The sequence below is a fragment of the Musa acuminata genome, chromosome BXJ2-5 (genome assembly GCF_036884655.1).
Source record: "Musa acuminata AAA Group cultivar baxijiao chromosome BXJ2-5, Cavendish_Baxijiao_AAA, whole genome shotgun sequence".
Classification (NCBI taxonomy): Eukaryota; Viridiplantae; Streptophyta; class Magnoliopsida; order Zingiberales; family Musaceae; genus Musa; species Musa acuminata.
The window spans coordinates 46093352-46109194 of record NC_088342.1 but is presented as its reverse complement, the minus strand read 5'-3'; the positions used below and the strand labels follow the sequence as shown (position 1 = coordinate 46109194).

Genomic DNA, 15843 nt, shown 5'->3' with positions numbered 1-15843 from the left:
ACGGTTGGCTTGTCTTGGTCAAAGGTGGTTGTAGTAGCATGGTGGCTACAATAGCATCATTGTGACTTGTAGTGACTACGGTGACTGCAACAGTGTCGCTACGGCCTATGGCAGTTGCGATGACTATAACACTATCGTTGTATGCGGTGGCTATAGCAATGTTACTATGACATTTGCTAGCTATGACTAGCATCAATTGGATGTTGAAGGCGAACGATTATGTCAAGCAGAAGTGTGGGCATAACCGCGCTCCCGACGACTCTTGTCGCACCCACGAGGTATCGTGTTTGCACAAATATATTTGTACACGATGACATGACACCGCATGACGATCAAAGAGATTATCGATCGATAGTATAAGGATAATTATAGAAGTGACAATTATGTTTTTTCAAAAAGATATTGGCCTCATTCACCGAAAGATAAAGAAAGGATCATTAGCTTCTTGAAACAAACAAGCCAGAGAGCAGCAATCTTTCCCTGTCTCGGGGAAGCAGTGGTCTGCACCAGTGGTTTCACTCGGAAAACCATTAGCTGCCAGTAGCACCACACGAGCTGAAGACCCGTCGCTGCTCTCGTGCTCTCTGCAATCTGCATCTTTTGGGAAGATGAAGCTCGCCAACAAGACATGCTTAGCTGCTCTTCTGGGGGCTGTCATGCAGGTCAAGAGTGAGATGACCAAGGCAAGCGGAAGCTCCTCCGCCAGTCTCCCATCCTTCATCCGCAGTCTCAGTGCAGAGTTCAGAGCCCATGCGGAAACTACGTCGGAGGAGTCACCGAGGATGGTGTTCTACTTGAGCTGTTGGGGTCCGGATTAAGGTGTCAATCTTCTTGTAAGATTCATGTTCGAGTCCTGAAGGTGAGGAAGATTTATATGATGGAGAGAAAGCTGTAATATAGTGGTATATTATTAACTGTTTCTTTTCGCCGAAGATAAAAGCAGAACATATTGATCGATGATTAGGCGGCAACGACGTCTTGGTTGGGCTTGGGCGACGTCAAGAGCGCGGTGTAGATCCTGAGCTTGTCTTCTTCGAGGGACGAGCAGCGAGAAAGAGGGCGCCGAGGTCGTATGAAGGAGAGGGAGGTGAGGGTGAGGCGGTGCCTGTACCGCCTCCAAGCTAGCTGTATCGCCACCGCCGCCCACGTCCTCCACCCGGGGGAGTAGTAACGGGCGCTCCTCCGCACCTTCTCGCTGACGAAGGTGTACCGGAAGTGCTGCGTCACGTACCGGAGGTCGCTGGCGCCCAGCCCGAACGCCTCGGTGGTCTCCGCCGTCACCAGAGTGGATGACGACGGAGGGAGCCGCTCCACGAACGGCCGCCGGAGACACCACGACAGCAGCTCGTCGCCGCTGAAGTTGCCCGGCCCCAGCATGCAGTGGCTCTTCACGCCGTTGCGCAGGGCTTGGCTGCTCCGGAGGTGTCCTCGGACCACGAACAGCATCCTCTGCACTGGATCTCCTTCTCTCGTGATCTATAGGTAGAGCCGCATAAGAAGACGAGCAAACGTGCGAGTTGGAGATCATGGCATCTCACCGTCTCTCCCTTGGGGAAGATGAGCGACTTGACCCTGTCGCAGATGTTCTCCAGCACCAGCTCGTCCATGTGTTGGAACAGCGGCACCTGTCGAACGAGATCGAGGCAGAGGTGGTACTTGATGTCTCTGCGCAGCCCCTCGGGGAGGTTGCGCGTCACCTCGCACTCGTCCACGCCTCTCATGGCCGCCCACCGCTGCCGCTCGTACTGCCGCACCCTCTGCCGGAACCCGCGCGGCAGGTGGCGCCGCCTCATCCACCACTCCAGGCTTCTCATCCTCAGGTGCAACGCTTGCTTCTTGGACGTCGTTGCGTGCAAGAAGACCTGCGTCGGATCCCATCACCGACGTGCTCATGTTCGCATCATAATCGTGGATTACTCCGCTAAGCTCACCTTGATATTCCCGATCAATGCTGTCACAAGCAGCAGTCCGCTCGTCACGATGATGATGTTGAAGACGATTTCGAGCCATTCGGTGGTGCTCTCGATCGTCCCAAATGTGCTGAAAAGTAGATGTTCCTGAAAACAGTGATGAACCAGAATTGGAGCACTACAAGAATCAGGAATCACCTTAGGGTCATAAGGCCCCAGAAGATTGGCAGCAAGATCTTCTCGACTCGGCTAGGGTTCGTCACGAGGGCCACAGTCCACTTGTAAGCTCCGTACTCGAAGTTATCGCTGCTGTCAAGGCACATAGACCTTACCTTCTTGTTCTCAGCCCACGCCAGTCTCTGCCTCTCTGTGACTCCGTAGTACATTGGATCCGTGCATGCCACTGTTCTTAGTGCACACCCCTCCGTTGCCATGCACTGTTGGTTGAGGCACTTTGTGGCCCTCTGAATCCCTAGCAAGTACCAGCAAGCGCCTGCAGCCTGTCGGCGAGGATCTGAATCATGAGAGGCGTACAGATACGGTGAGAGGCACCGGATTAAACGCAGACTCACATGGGATGCCACGAAATAGGCGATCAGGTTGAGAACAATGCCGCCCCAAATGTTACCGAAGATGTAGCCCAGGAGGTTCTGCAGCCGGCGGAGGAAGCAGAAGGCGTGGTAGATCTTGGGGAGGTATTGAAGAAGGAACATGATCAAGAAGACGGTCATTACGGTGGTCGTCATCCCTCTGCGTATCAGGGCAGGAGCTACGATCCACATGACAACCTGCAGAACAGAGAATCCATTTCAGTGCCTGATGATGTACAATAGGAGGGTTCTCAGATGGAGTCTGCAGAGCTACATTTAGTTTCTTCCTTAAGATGAGTATAATTGCATGGTTTGGATGAGCAGGAAAGCTACATGAATGAATGCATGCTTCCGTTTGGCTAAGACTGCCACGAGGTAGTGCACATGAACACATCTCACTGTCGTTTGCAGTGTGACTCTCTCTCTCTCTCTCTCTCTCTCTCTCGTGTGTGATGTGGGACGAAGGACGTGCACGTTAGCTTTAGAAGGTAATGACGACAGGCTTTCAAGGCAGTAGAGGACGATTGTCTTCTTCCCCGTAATGGCCGTAAGAATGGTCTGCTAGGCTCCAATTTCTGGAGAGCATTTGTTTCACTCATTCAGAGTACCCAAACGATCGTGTTTATAGCACTGTTTGATGCTCATAACCGTAGTTCTAAGAGATGAAGCAGTGCAAGAGGAGGCAACAAGAAGACGTAACCTGAGGCACCGGGAGGATGACGAAGAGGTCGAAGAGAACCGACTTCAAGAAGCTGAGCCGGCGAACCTTGGCGATGGCCTTGCACCCCTCCTCGTCCGCGCTTGCTCTGCGCCCTGCGTCGTAGGCCGACGTCCGCACCTGCAACCACAAGTTCAGTAGGTGGACCGCGTCGTTGGTGCAGCGCAGCACGGTGACCGTGACGGCGAACCACCCGTCGATGAAGACGCACATGCACGTGCGGCTGATCGAGAGGGCGTAGAAGAAGAGGGGGTCGACGAAGAGACCGCCGGCGCACACGAGGAGGAACGCGCGGTTCCATTCCTGGAACAGCTTGGCTTTGGATTCCGACGACGACCAGGGTGGCTTGCCGCAGCCAGAGTTGCTCGCGACGTGGGCGCTGGACGCCTCCTCGGCATGTAGTGCTTCTTCGCCGGCGCTGGAGCAGCCTGAACAGTGTGCTGTGGCCATCATTGTGGCAGGAGAGGAAGAAGAGGTGGATGAAGAGAACCAAGCCGGAGGCGACTGCTCACGCCCTTGACATGGGCGATATAAACACAAAACAGGTGCTTGTTCTGTGTACGTGCTGTACCCTTCAAAATGTACATACAAATGGCTTCTAGTGTCCATGTATTATACGATTATAATTATATATATATATACATATTCAAAAGATGGCCTTATATTTCAATAACAATAAAGGCTTTATTTAATTAAATGATAACTTGGTATATAATCACCATTACATGATCATAATACGGTCATCATGAACTAGCAGTGTGTACTGGGCATGTTCGCAGCAGCTTCCTCTCCCCTTGTGTTGCATGTGAACCCACTCATGCTGTCATCCACACACTACATCTTTTATCCCCGTGCATCCTCTCTCTCTCTCTCTCTCTCTCTCTAATGTCATAGTCATGGGGTCATCTTATATAGTTCTCTCTAATGTCATTGATGTCATAGTCATGGGGTCATCTTATATACTTGTAGCATAAGTACAAGACAAATGCAAGTGAACATGTCAAATCAACTATGTAGGGAGGTGAAAGAAACAACACCATGAAATAGTTAGACCAAGAATAAGATAAGAATGCTTAACATAATAAAAACATTCATGCATGTAGATACACAACATGTATGCATCAAATGCCTCGAGCATTTCATGTGTGTGTGGAAGTAACAATGTCACATTTCTTTAATGAATCAGATTCCAACACCTTTTAAGAAGAACTATTCAAACCTAAAGCTATGGCTTAAGGCCACACACAAAGGTGGGTCATTATATATCAATTCTTGAGTGAGTTTTGATTATTTTGTTTGACCATGTCAGTAAAAAAAAGAAATTATTTCCAGTAAAAATAATGCAAGGAAGATGAAGTTTGAGCTAAAGCTTTTGCTTGTAGAGGACCAAGCAACCATAACAAGGCAAGCAAAATTTCCAACTTATGCCAAGGGACAATGTAATAAAGAATATCACACACCAATCAACAGAAAATGTTGATGCCAATTATTCAACAGTTATCACCCAGAAATATGAGGGAATAGTCAAAACTAAGGTGCCTGTTTGATCAATTGGTTGACATGAATGATTCCTCATCAAGACAAGTAATTCATGCAACACAATTCTGAATGAAACATGAATGTAGGACTGCTGTGAAGCAAGAAAGAAATGAACTCCAAGAAAACCTAGTCCAGATGTGATAACTGTTGATGCCAATTATTCAATAGTTATTACCCAGAAATATGAGGGAATAGTCGAAACTAAGGTGCCTGTTTGATAAATTGGTTGACATGAATGATTCCTAATTAAGAAAAGCAATTCATGCAAGACAATTCTGAATGAAACATAAATGTACAACTGTTGTGAAGCAAGAAAAAATGAACTCCAAGACATGCTAGTCCAGATACGATAAGACCGCAACTGCCTATTTCAGTGTGAACATAAAACAAGAAAATCAATGGAAAATGTTGCAGCACAAGATAGGAAAATTGTTGCAAGGTAAGACAAAAATATGGTTTGCATTTACAGATGAATACATCTCAAATTTGATGCAGCAAAAAGGACAGAGGCATAAAAAGAGTCGAAGAAACCAGAGAGACAGGGATAGTCAAATATGAAAACAATATATATGGTATAGCGGTCAATACAGCAGTAATGCTGATCAAAGCACTAGTACCAAGTTTGTCAAGACTGTGAGCAAAGAGAAGGTAATATTTTAAGCATAATTGTCTTCTTCACAGTGAAAAATAAATAAAGAGTAATATGATGAGAGTTCTGAGACATTAATTTGGTGTCACATTCATATATATGGCAGTTAATAAATAACAGAATACGATACTAATCAAATTTGGACTCGATGAATTGGTTTTCCAAGTTGTACAAGACTAATAACAAAAAAAGAAACAGATGACCTGCTTTGAGGGGAAATGTTGAAAAGGAAAACATTCTATAGCACATCAAAAAATATGTAACGGTTCACAGAATGCTTGAAACCCATAGCAGTCAGTCGAACAACACATTATGCATCCAGATCAGATGAATTTGTTAAAATGATGTATAGGAAGAAAAGAGCATATAGAAGAAAGATAATGGAGTACACATCTAGAGTGCAATTCATGGATGTCATCACTGTGTCGAGTTTTACCTGCAAGTATAGAGATTTATAAGAAAGTAAGGGAACCATCATTTATATTCTAGTGTCAAAAGCTTTCTACGGATGTATTCTTAAACCAATAGTGGAAGTAAGAAGTAGTTGCTTCTACAGAACAGAAATAGGGTTTCGATGTTCTAGCATGCCAAAAGCAACTTAGGTGTTTGATCTGAAATATTTATATCTAATTTATTAAATTGTTTTAATAATTCTCCAGTTAATTCTCTTTTAGCGATTATGCTGAATTGATCTTTAATATTTCTGTAGAAATTTCTTTTTATCTTCAAAGTAACAGTGTGATATCAGAAATGTCAAAGGATTCACCCTTTTCAGGTTGAAGCTTTATCCCTTGATATTTATCATGCTTAAGTTCAAAGCCATCACATATTTTATATTGCCATCCGAAACTATCTCCAACAACAGATGACAGATTTTTTTTTATATAATAAGCAATTTTCTCTTTAATGAAACTTGTTTATTAGCAAAGTAGCATCATATCAAGCAGGCACACAAATGATATTTCATTTAACTACTACAAAACATCAGTTAGCAATTTAATTATACAGAAAAATATGTGCAATAATGCTTTTGTCATCCCCATAATACATCCAAGATCTATGGTGTGGAGTTTGCAAAAAACCAATCCAAAAAGTGTTACAATATAACTATATATTGCGAACAATATTAACTTCAACTTTGAGGACAACTAAACAGGGCATTGGATAATTTCACTATCATTAATTTCAGAACTATGACAATGTATTGCTTGAGTAAGTATAATCAGTGTATTTAGATAAACTAACCAAGCAATTTCCAGAACCAACCTATTATAACTCTCCTTGTGGTGAGTTAGACTTTAGAATAGACTTCCCAGTGAGTAGGGCGAAACTTGTGATCATCATGCTCACTCAAAGTTATCTGTGCACTACCGGATGCCTTTGTAAATCTTGACAACTGCAATTGGAAGAAGTGCAGAAAACTAGGACAACCATCCATTATATTTTTATTGTATTCCTCTCCCATAAGCTCATTGGGAGCAACCACCACTAAAGACTCTAGAGAACCAGCCTTCTCCAGTAAAAATCTCACCAACCGCATCTCATTGCTGTGACCCTTGAAGCTATTGAGCTTTATTATCTTAAGGTACTCAAAATCAACATCCGGAGGCACCTCCTCTGATACCACCAAATATTTCTCAATGAAAGGATCACGCATGTTGGTTGGAAGCTGTAAGAATTATATCGATGAATTAGGAAATTAAAGAAAGAAGTTTATCCCATTATTCCAGCTCAAATTGATAACCAACCTCTATGAACAGTTTCTCCAATCTTGGGCATTCACATAGCCTAAAGAAGCCAAATACGTCCATTAGATTGTCATCGGTCATCATACCCATTAGCAGTTGCAACTCTCTCAAGTTTCTAAAGTTCCTGAATTCCCCAATTGCTTTTGTACCTTCAGCCATGACGTACTAGAAAAAAAGGGACAAAGATTCAAATTTTACTACAAAAATGAAGCTATAAATTGAAATAAATGCTGATTTGCCAAGAGAAGGGAAACTGTTACCTGAAGTGAAAGATTGCAAAGGGTCAAGACCTTGACGTTGGAGAGCTCGGTGAGTGCCTTCACCCAATTGCTCCAAGGACGGCTTGACACAGGGCTGCCCGAGCTAATGTACACATCCTCCAGTCTGTTGGGGCTATCGAACGAGTAGGTTGTGAGGTAATTTCCACTGAATCGGAAGCGCCGCAGGCTCGTAGCTGAGATCGTGACCTCCAACGCTCTTACACAGTCGATGATGGTAAGGCTGGTGAGCCGACTGCTGGCAGCCGAGATCACAATCCGCCGGAGCTTACGGCAGAGAGAGAGATCGAGCGACCGTAGGAAAGGGCAGGCGGCGACAATCCGCCTCAGGGCGGCGTCAGTGACATGCGCCGCGTGGAGGCTGAGGACCTCGAGGGAGGAGAGCTGCTTGATGTTAGAGCTAGGACTCGAGAGGTGGAGCCCCGAGAGTGTCATCCGGGCCAGATTAGAGCACTCACAGATGGAGAAGAAGAAGGCGGAGGGGACCGCGGCGCGGTCATGCCTCCGGGCGCGCCGCCCAGGGCGCGCGGAGGTGGCAGCAGGCGACGGATGCGATACGACGAGGCGGAGGTCCTCGACGCCGCACGAGGCGGCGTACTCGAGCCAGCGCTTAATGTCGAAGTCGTAGCGGCGGCTCGGGGGGAGGGCCAAGGAGAGGGAATCGATCCGGCGGCCGCGGCCGCGAGCGGAGAGGCATCGGTCGACGCCAGCGACGAATTCATCGCCGGCGGCGTCGCCTAGGTCGGTGGGCGGGGAGAATTCGAGGGCGGCGGGAGGGGGCCAGCGGAGGCGCCACAGGCCGCGCCACCGGGACGAGAGGGCATCGGTGCGGATGGCGTACTTGAGGGGGAGGAGGGACAGGATGTGGAGGCGGATGATGTCGGGGAGCTCGGTGAACCGATCATCGCCCCCCTGGTGGCCGGCGGATGATGATGTCGATGAGGATGAGGAGGAGGAGCGGGATGCCGATGCGGAGGGGGAGGGGGGGAGGGACAGGGACAGGTCGGCAGCCCACCGGGACTTCTTCCTCTGCCTCATGATCTCTCGCTGCCTCTCTCTCTCTCTCTCTCTCTCTCTCTCTGTCTCTCTCTCGCCTCCCTTTGGTCTTCTAGTAAGGACAGGAGATGGGAGGAGAGCCGCGGCTTCCACCCATCAAGTAATATAATAGGCGCAGTGGGAACCAAATGGCCGCAACGAATCGGTAAAGATTTGTAGGCAGGGGTTTCACTTCACGGGTTTTACTCCCCCGGAAGCACCGCCAGATGACCGAATCGCCCCAGGGCTGATGTGGCTGAACCTGACACGTGGGACCCACGCCTGCGTAACACGTATCCCGCATCGAGTCTATTCAAAAAAATACTGACGTGGAACTTCATCCTATTTTTAATTTCATTTTTATTTTAAATATTACGTTGAATAACAAATAAATTTTAATTTAATTTTTTTGGGAAGAATCCTAACATGAAAAATTATAAAATTTTTTGATAATATATTTTAAATATTTCTCATTTTTGGTATTTACAGGGTATGAACTCTTGGATTTCTAAAAAAATAAAAAAAATAAATAATTTTTTAAAATTTATGAGAGGATATACAAGAAAAATCATGTTTGAATTTATGATTATAATTCATCTCGTATGATAAAAAAAATTAATTTATTGTATAAACGAAAGTTATCAAATCATGTTGAATTTTACGTAGATAGATTGTCTGATATATATTATTTGGTTATTGATGTTATGAGTTTTTTCTTTCAATTTTTTTTCTCTTCTTTTCTAACAAAAGTGGCATATGGACGCAAGATTCAGTTTATACTTCAATCTCTTGTAGTCCAATAAAAACTAAACAGATAAAAAAAGATTAGAATAATATATTATTGCCTTTTCCATAGAAGATATTAGACTACTTCTGCTCATGAAGAACACAGTGATCTTGGAATGGGAAATGAACTCAAGCTGCCATATTTAGAATTAACACATTAAAATCAACAGATATGAGAAAAGTTGAGTGTGATCTTTTTCTGCTCAAGTATTTTGGTCTTTATCTATTTTAATATAATCCAACATTCTGTTGATGAATATATGTTCTTGATAAATTGATTTTGATAACAGATACAAGTTATACTACTGGCAGCACAGACTCCAGCCACATAAAGCATGAGAATGAGATGTTTCCCACTGCCATAATGGGTGGACATGTTTCATATTGCTTTATTATTTTTGTGGAAACATAGATTCTTGAATGTTGATGTGTCCAAATTCTGTTCTTGGAACCAACTTGGATGGATGTGATTAATTGGAACAGACAAAACTTAACATCTGGCTTTCCTTTATTTTTCTTTTGAGAAAAATCTTGTAGTTGGAAAGAGAGGAGTTTTGTCTCTCCAAGTTCATGTCTCTATCAACCTACATTAATATCCATCTCTGGATTTGATTGTTTGGACCTTTTTTAGATATGGGTATGAAGTGGAACTATGTTTCATCCTTGTCTGGATATTAGAATACTCAAAATGCAATAGAAATATAGTGTTCACAATTTCAGATCCAGTTTCACCTGTGGGTCAAAAAAATGAACTCTGTTTATGAATTAAAGAGTCAATGCAAGACAGTTCTACACAACTGTGTAGAAATCCTAAGCAGATTACAACAAAGAATCCAGCATGATAACTTCTATGATCAGCTCAGCAGTGGATGATTACAAAGTGACTGATGAGTGAGAACTGAGTCAATAAAATTATGACTATGAGTTTATTAGAGACCAAACTGAAAACAAGAAAAGTGCAACAACATATGCAAAGAGAACTGGTGATTCTGAGTGCTTTATTGTAGTGCTTGAGCACCTTTTGCAGTTTTACCAAACAAATTGACCTACCAATCAACACATGCAAACATAGATGGTACAAAGTTTCCTTATTGCAAAGTGGAAATATCTTGTTGGCTGCTAACAAGACATCATATGGCACAATGACAAACAGTGACACTGTTTGATTAACAAGTAAAATGAAGGAATTGGATGTGCAGCAAACTAAGCCAATAATGCATTCTACATCCAAACTTCTAGGTTTTGTTTTGTGTTTTTCCCCATCTCTGGCTGGTACAATCATTCAAACATCAGGGTTCACCTGCCTTGAGTGGCTGGCTGTCCGAGAAACTTGCTTACATATACTTTGGTTCTTATGATCTTGAAGGTATCACAACCTGATTCCAGAATATAATGTTCACTGAAAAATAGTATACTAGCATATAAAAAATGATGAAAAAAACATGCTTGTTTAGGCTTCTAATAAAGCCATAGTAAGAGTGAAATAACATTATATTCATCTCAATTTCAAGCATAAACCTACATATAAACCATATGATTATTATGTTATTCTCATGTAACCAAAATGTCAGAAGTACACATGTCCTTGGGAACCCCAAGCAGGAAAAGCCAATGACAGGATACACAAAAGAAAGAGCACACTTCAATCGTAGCAGCAGCATCTCTGTCTTTATAACAATAAATGTGTCGGGTTGGCCATGCAGAGAACCACCATGATCTAGTGAACAATCAAGCAAAGAGCTGGCATCATAGTAAAGTTCTATTTATCATGCTTCTTTCTTTTCTTGCCCCACCATCTTCTACGTGGCTTCTCACCTTCCAATTTCTGAAGTTTCCGAAGTGCTGCTTTTGTATCATGCAGACGGGCCTTGTAGTCCTTCTTCCAAGCAGCATAAGCAACCTTCAACTTCTGCAGTTCTTCAATAGGTTTTGCAACAGACCCTGATTGCCCAGATTTCACCTCAGTAGGAACATGTGCATCCACCGGAAATACCTGTTTCTGCTGCTCAAACTCTTTTGTTAAGTGTTTAGGTGGTGTTCCATCAGGTGTTCGTGCATCGGCAGGGATAGCACCTTTGGAGTCGTGACCATGAGTATATGAAGAAGTATCAAAATTTCCAGGCTGCTTATTTGTGCCATTAGCAGCTAGGCTCTTCTCTACTGCAGCTACGTTCATCTGTTTGTGCATTACAAATATGATCAATAAAACATGAATGTTCCATTTGAAATCCAGAATCATGTGCAAACTACAGAAAATCCAAAAGTGCAATCACCGGATAGATAAGATTCAATGAGGTATTACTACTTCAAAATTTTTTCCACTAAATATTCCCACTATAACAGCCTTGTTTAGGGAGTAGAGAGAATGATGTGCATTTAATCACAAAACAGAAGATTGGTCTAATTTCCTAAGCTCGGAGGAAATGATACAGCCTCAACAAACATGACAATTACCAAAAAAAAGTCACCAAAATTACCAATGAGTTCATAATAAGATTACATTGTGGTACATATTCTAAATAATGATCTTATATTTGCATAATATGTTAACACAATTAGTTGCACGTTGAAAGCATGAAAGTAGGAAGCATATTTTAGATCACTTAGAAAGAAGAAAAGAACTCCTCGGCCTAATGTATAGTAACATTCAATCAGTTGTCACTTCAGCACACAGAAATTCAGTCATCAAGGGTGTCATTGTATCAGAAAAGTCTTTACTTTTTGATAACTGAGTAATTGGTCTCACCGTCAAAGTCTCTATCTGTTTCTTATACATCTCCTCCATGGACTTCATTTTCTCCTCACACAGTGACCACTTTTTCTCATACTGCTGAATTTGCTGTGACAATGCAACATTCTCCTCCTCTTTTTGTTTCACTTCTGCTTTTATCTCTAAAACCAGCTTCTCAAGCTCTTCCAGACTGGAAGAATGCACCTGATGTTGGTCCTTGTTCAAGGCCTGCATTCATAATCATGAAACTTGTGCAGTACTAGCATGGTGTTACTGCTTTTAGACAAAAGAGACTTTGTAATATGTTCTGTGTAGCTCACCAAGTTTAATTAGAATGAAATATGTATATGTATGTGTTAACAAAACAAAGATTAATTGATTAGCCTTGTGCTCAGAATAGTTGAAAGACAAACTGCACGTGTTTCATAAAGAAATGTTACACCTGTTGACATCTATGGTTATGTGGATCAAAATGCCCTAAATCTACAGGAAAAGAATATCACATAACCAATGAAGCAGCACTGTGTTGACTGAGCATTCAACTCCAAGAATCCATGTCCAGTGCCCATAAGTAGATACTTAACTTAAGAATGACACATGCCAGATACTTTATTGTTTAAGTTAAATAACTAATATCATTTCCATCAAGAACTAAGCACCTTGATAGTTTCTTTTTTTCTTTTGTTCTAAATTTCAAATTCCTTCTCATCTAGAACTCTCTATTGTGGCACAATTTATTTGAATTAAGGTTTTTTGAGTTTGTATACATCATCATCTCATCTCTCCCCCTCTACTTGCTCATTCAAGCGGTCACTCTCTAGAGTTTGACACTTCTATAGATGTCTTGAGTTCATGTCCATGAAACACTGCATCATAGCTGTGGAAAATGATAAAAGCTATAGCCGAAACATAAAACAAATTGACATTACTTCCTTTTGTGCTAGAGTTGAATCATTTTTTGTAAGCATATCCACATTAATTTTTACTACTGCATCTGAAATATTAAAGAGCATTTTCAACGAAATTAGTAAATCTAAAACTAATTTGAAGCTTTCATGGAATTGACAAGTGTGTTTAGGCCTTACATAGGCTAAACCCTGTTACATCATTAAACACATAAATATTCCAAAATGCTTGCCATATCATATTGGGCACATGTTGATATTTGTAATCATAAAGTAATCCTTAAATACATGTCAGACACTTTACTACTGTCCATTTTTTTACATTTTTAAAAGAAGATACACTTCAAGTATTTAAAGATTACATCACAGTCCAATACCATTTGCCATAACCTCTTTGGCCGATAGAAAAAAGGTATACCAGACCAATAAATCGACTTGTCTAACCCAATATCATCTAGTAAAATGATAAAAAAAAAAAAAAACTATATATGTACCAGTTACATGCTATACATTTCAATACTAAGAATTGGTCGGACCAGTAAATACCATAGGTATGTATCAATTTGACTAGTATTTTGAATCTTGCTGTATGCATACTTATTTAAAAGTACTTTATCTGCAAATATCGAAATTTCTATGACTTCAATTATGTTGTATTGTCTCTTTATAGATCATTTAGACGATGGTCAATGAACTCAATATTACCATTGCCATTTTTCTAAAATGTGTTTTCAGTGCAATGTCATTATATGATATCTCGCCAAATAGATAAGCTAGAGAAAGTTTTGTTGTATACATTTTACGTAACTTGAACATTTTATATCCTACACTAATCATGTCATGATTGTTTCCCATGCTGATATCCATGCTTCGTGAGCACATCCTTGTCATGGTTACTCTAGACTAAAAGGCCAAACATGTGCTAGATTCTCCTATTAGTCATGCATTTAACAATTTTCATTACATAATTTCCAACCCTTAAAATAGTTAATCAATCTCAGCATTTACCAAATTATTCTATAATGAATATGCAAGAGATAATGCACACACACTTGTATTGTTACCACAATTTGCAACAAACTACCAAAAAATAACATAGAGGCATATCGACTCTCTCTGTACTATAATGCAAAAAATAAAAGTACCTTGGTATAGAGCCACAAGGTTCATGTTCATAGCATCTAAAAGTTACAATGTACTTCACTGATGGAGGAGAATTTTATGCACTTTGGAAATAGAAAAAGAATAATGCTCGTGCAAGGTAAAGATTATTTTTACCAACATTGGTTTTTCAAGCAATAAATCGACGAACATCAACATTACGTTACCTCCCTCTTGACATAATCATTGTGGCCACCCTTCTCATCTACTGGACCTCCCAAGGATGACTGTGAAGCAAAGGAACTTTCAGGCACTTCTTCAATACACACTTTTAACTTTTCAGCATCAGAAAAATCAAGCCTTCTTCCAAACTATTTTTTTACCTTGATTCCATGACCGAATTCCCTCGACTCTGACCTTGCCTTCTCTTTCATCACATCAGAATCCTTTGACGAAAATCCTGCCTCATTGCTCCCCATCTCAAAGTTCATGGACGTGGAGCCTCTCAAAGAAGGAAGACACGGTCTCAATGGGAGTCGGATGAGCAATGCTGGTGGGATGTCCCTCAATTTCTCCTCCCTCGGCTTGATCACATCGAGCTTTCCACTAGCATGCTACGAGGAACATAACGCCAATCTGGAGTAGCAAATCGAAACACAGTATTTCCGTAATCAGAGCACCATTTCCTTCAAATCAACCCCCAAATAACCTCAAAAGAACAGATCAAAGCAAGCAACAGCTTATAAATCCCAACGCGTTCTCCACGGAGAACCCCAGTCACTTAAACAAGCGCCATGTTTTCTCAAATCAGAAACATGATTCTGTCCTTACCTCAAGGAACATTCATCAAAATCGAAACTTTGATGAATTGTTTCAGAGAAAAAGCACCAACACCCCACCAAGATCGCAGATTTTCGTCATCCCACCAAGAAATTGCCGGAGCTTAGGGTTCCTGATGCTGCGCACCTCACATGATTTAGAAAGACCAAAGAAAAAGAACCTAATTTCGGGAAGCAGCACACGACCGCTTCCCCAACAAGAAGCAACGATGGAATATGGAGATCGTCCCTCAAATAGAACAGAGACGGACTCCATCATCCGGTCCTCCCTTCTGGTGCGACTCGAGGAATGAGGCGGCAACCTCGGGGCCAAACTAATAACTGATGGTCTATTTAAAGCGATAAAATAATAGGAATAAAAAAAAGTATTAATTTAAATATTTATTGGTGTAAAATATTATGAAAAATCGTATTTGACGTATCCATTGGTAGCTCCGATATATCTATAGTTTCTTTCACAGATAATAATGTGGAACGCTTAGTATAATCACATATACTATACGATAACAATCATATTAATACCATTAATTTAATATAAAAATATAAAAAAATAATTATTTTTAAATAATATTTTTAGATAAAAAAATTTTAAAGTAATTAATTATAAACACATACAACATCACTATCTCAATATTCTTCAATGAATCAAAATCCTAATTGAAATAATCTAAGAACCAAATTTAATTCAATTAGAATCTAACAAAATCAACCTCAAATCAACCAATCTAAAACCATTCTAGACCAATCTAATTTAGATTTGATTAGTCTCAATTAGGTCAAGTGGGCTTGAACCAGTTAAGTTGATATGGAACCATCCTAAATCAATTTGAACTAATTATGATTTAGTTAATTAACAAACTCAAACCAATAAAGAGAGGGAATTAGACTATGTTGCATAGTGGTAGCTCATATCGAATTGACCCACTTGAGTTTTAGACAAGTCACGTGCATTGCATATACATGTCTTAGGTTATAGATTGGGTTGAGATATAACAAGCTGGATAAAGGGACGAT

General features: G+C 41.4%; 3 protein-coding genes across 4 annotated transcripts; all 3 read right to left on the bottom strand.

Moving 5' to 3' along the window:
- Window positions 1-766: 766 nt before the first annotated feature.
- On the bottom strand, window positions 767-3968 carry LOC103986346 (cyclic nucleotide-gated ion channel 4). Its single transcript, XM_009404331.3, has 6 exons — window positions 3201-3968; window positions 2483-2698; window positions 2109-2410; window positions 1932-2040; window positions 1539-1862; window positions 767-1476 (listed from the first exon to the last, which is right to left on the bottom strand). The coding sequence occupies exons 1-6, from the start codon at window positions 3825-3827 to the stop codon at window positions 961-963; spliced, it is 2094 nt and encodes a 697-aa protein (XP_009402606.2). The 5' UTR covers window positions 3828-3968; the 3' UTR covers window positions 767-960.
- A 1508-nt stretch (window positions 3969-5476) lies between these two features.
- LOC103986347 (F-box/LRR-repeat protein At3g26922) lies at window positions 5477-8564 on the bottom strand. Of its 2 annotated transcripts, XM_009404333.3 has the most exons (4): window positions 7415-8564; window positions 7155-7319; window positions 6673-7075; window positions 5477-5842 (listed from the first exon to the last, which is right to left on the bottom strand). In XM_009404333.3, exons 1-3 carry the CDS (start codon window positions 8468-8470, stop codon window positions 6698-6700), a joined length of 1599 nt encoding a protein of 532 aa, XP_009402608.2. In that variant the 5' UTR covers window positions 8471-8564; the 3' UTR covers window positions 5477-5842; window positions 6673-6697. The 2 variants fall into 2 exon arrangements, with proteins under 2 accessions (XP_009402608.2, XP_064966048.1); XM_065109976.1 differs by lacking the exon at window positions 5477-5842 and having other exon boundaries at window positions 6422-7075.
- A 2214-nt stretch (window positions 8565-10778) lies between these two features.
- LOC135611899 (myosin-2-like) lies at window positions 10779-15096 on the bottom strand. Its single transcript, XM_065107546.1, has 5 exons — window positions 14822-15096; window positions 14374-14626; window positions 14218-14277; window positions 12000-12212; window positions 10779-11429 (listed from the first exon to the last, which is right to left on the bottom strand). The coding sequence occupies exons 2-5, from the start codon at window positions 14479-14481 to the stop codon at window positions 11013-11015; spliced, it is 798 nt and encodes a 265-aa protein (XP_064963618.1). The 5' UTR covers window positions 14482-14626; window positions 14822-15096; the 3' UTR covers window positions 10779-11012.
- Window positions 15097-15843: the final 747 nt, after the last annotated feature.

Coding starts and splice junctions, on each gene's coding strand:
- LOC103986347 (XM_009404333.3), bottom strand. CDS start 8,470: ATGAGGCAGAGGAAGAAGTCCCGGTGGGCTGCCGACCTGTCCCTGTCC. Junction 7,320..7,414: donor TTTGCAATCTTTCACTTCAG/GTAACAGTTTCC, acceptor CTTTTTTTCTAG/TACGTCATGGCTGAAGGTAC. Junction 7,076..7,154: donor TGGAGAAACTGTTCATAGAG/GTTGGTTATCAA, acceptor TAATTCTTACAG/CTTCCAACCAACATGCGTGA.
- LOC135611899 (XM_065107546.1), bottom strand. CDS start 14,481: ATGAACTTTGAGATGGGGAGCAATGAGGCAGGATTTTCGTCAAAGGAT. Junction 12,213..14,217: donor ATGATTATGTCAAGAGGGAG/GTAACGTAATGT, acceptor TTATGAATGCAG/GCCTTGAACAAGGACCAACA. Junction 11,430..11,999: donor AACAGATAGAGACTTTGACG/GTGAGACCAATT, acceptor ATGCACAAACAG/ATGAACGTAGCTGCAGTAGA.
- LOC103986346 (XM_009404331.3), bottom strand. CDS start 3,827: ATGGACACTAGAAGCCATTTGTATGTACATTTTGAAGGGTACAGCACG. Junction 2,699..3,200: donor TCATCCTCCCGGTGCCTCAG/GTTACGTCTTCT, acceptor TCTGTTCTGCAG/GTTGTCATGTGGATCGTAGC. Junction 2,411..2,482: donor CCTATTTCGTGGCATCCCAT/GTGAGTCTGCGT, acceptor CCTCGCCGACAG/GCTGCAGGCGCTTGCTGGTA.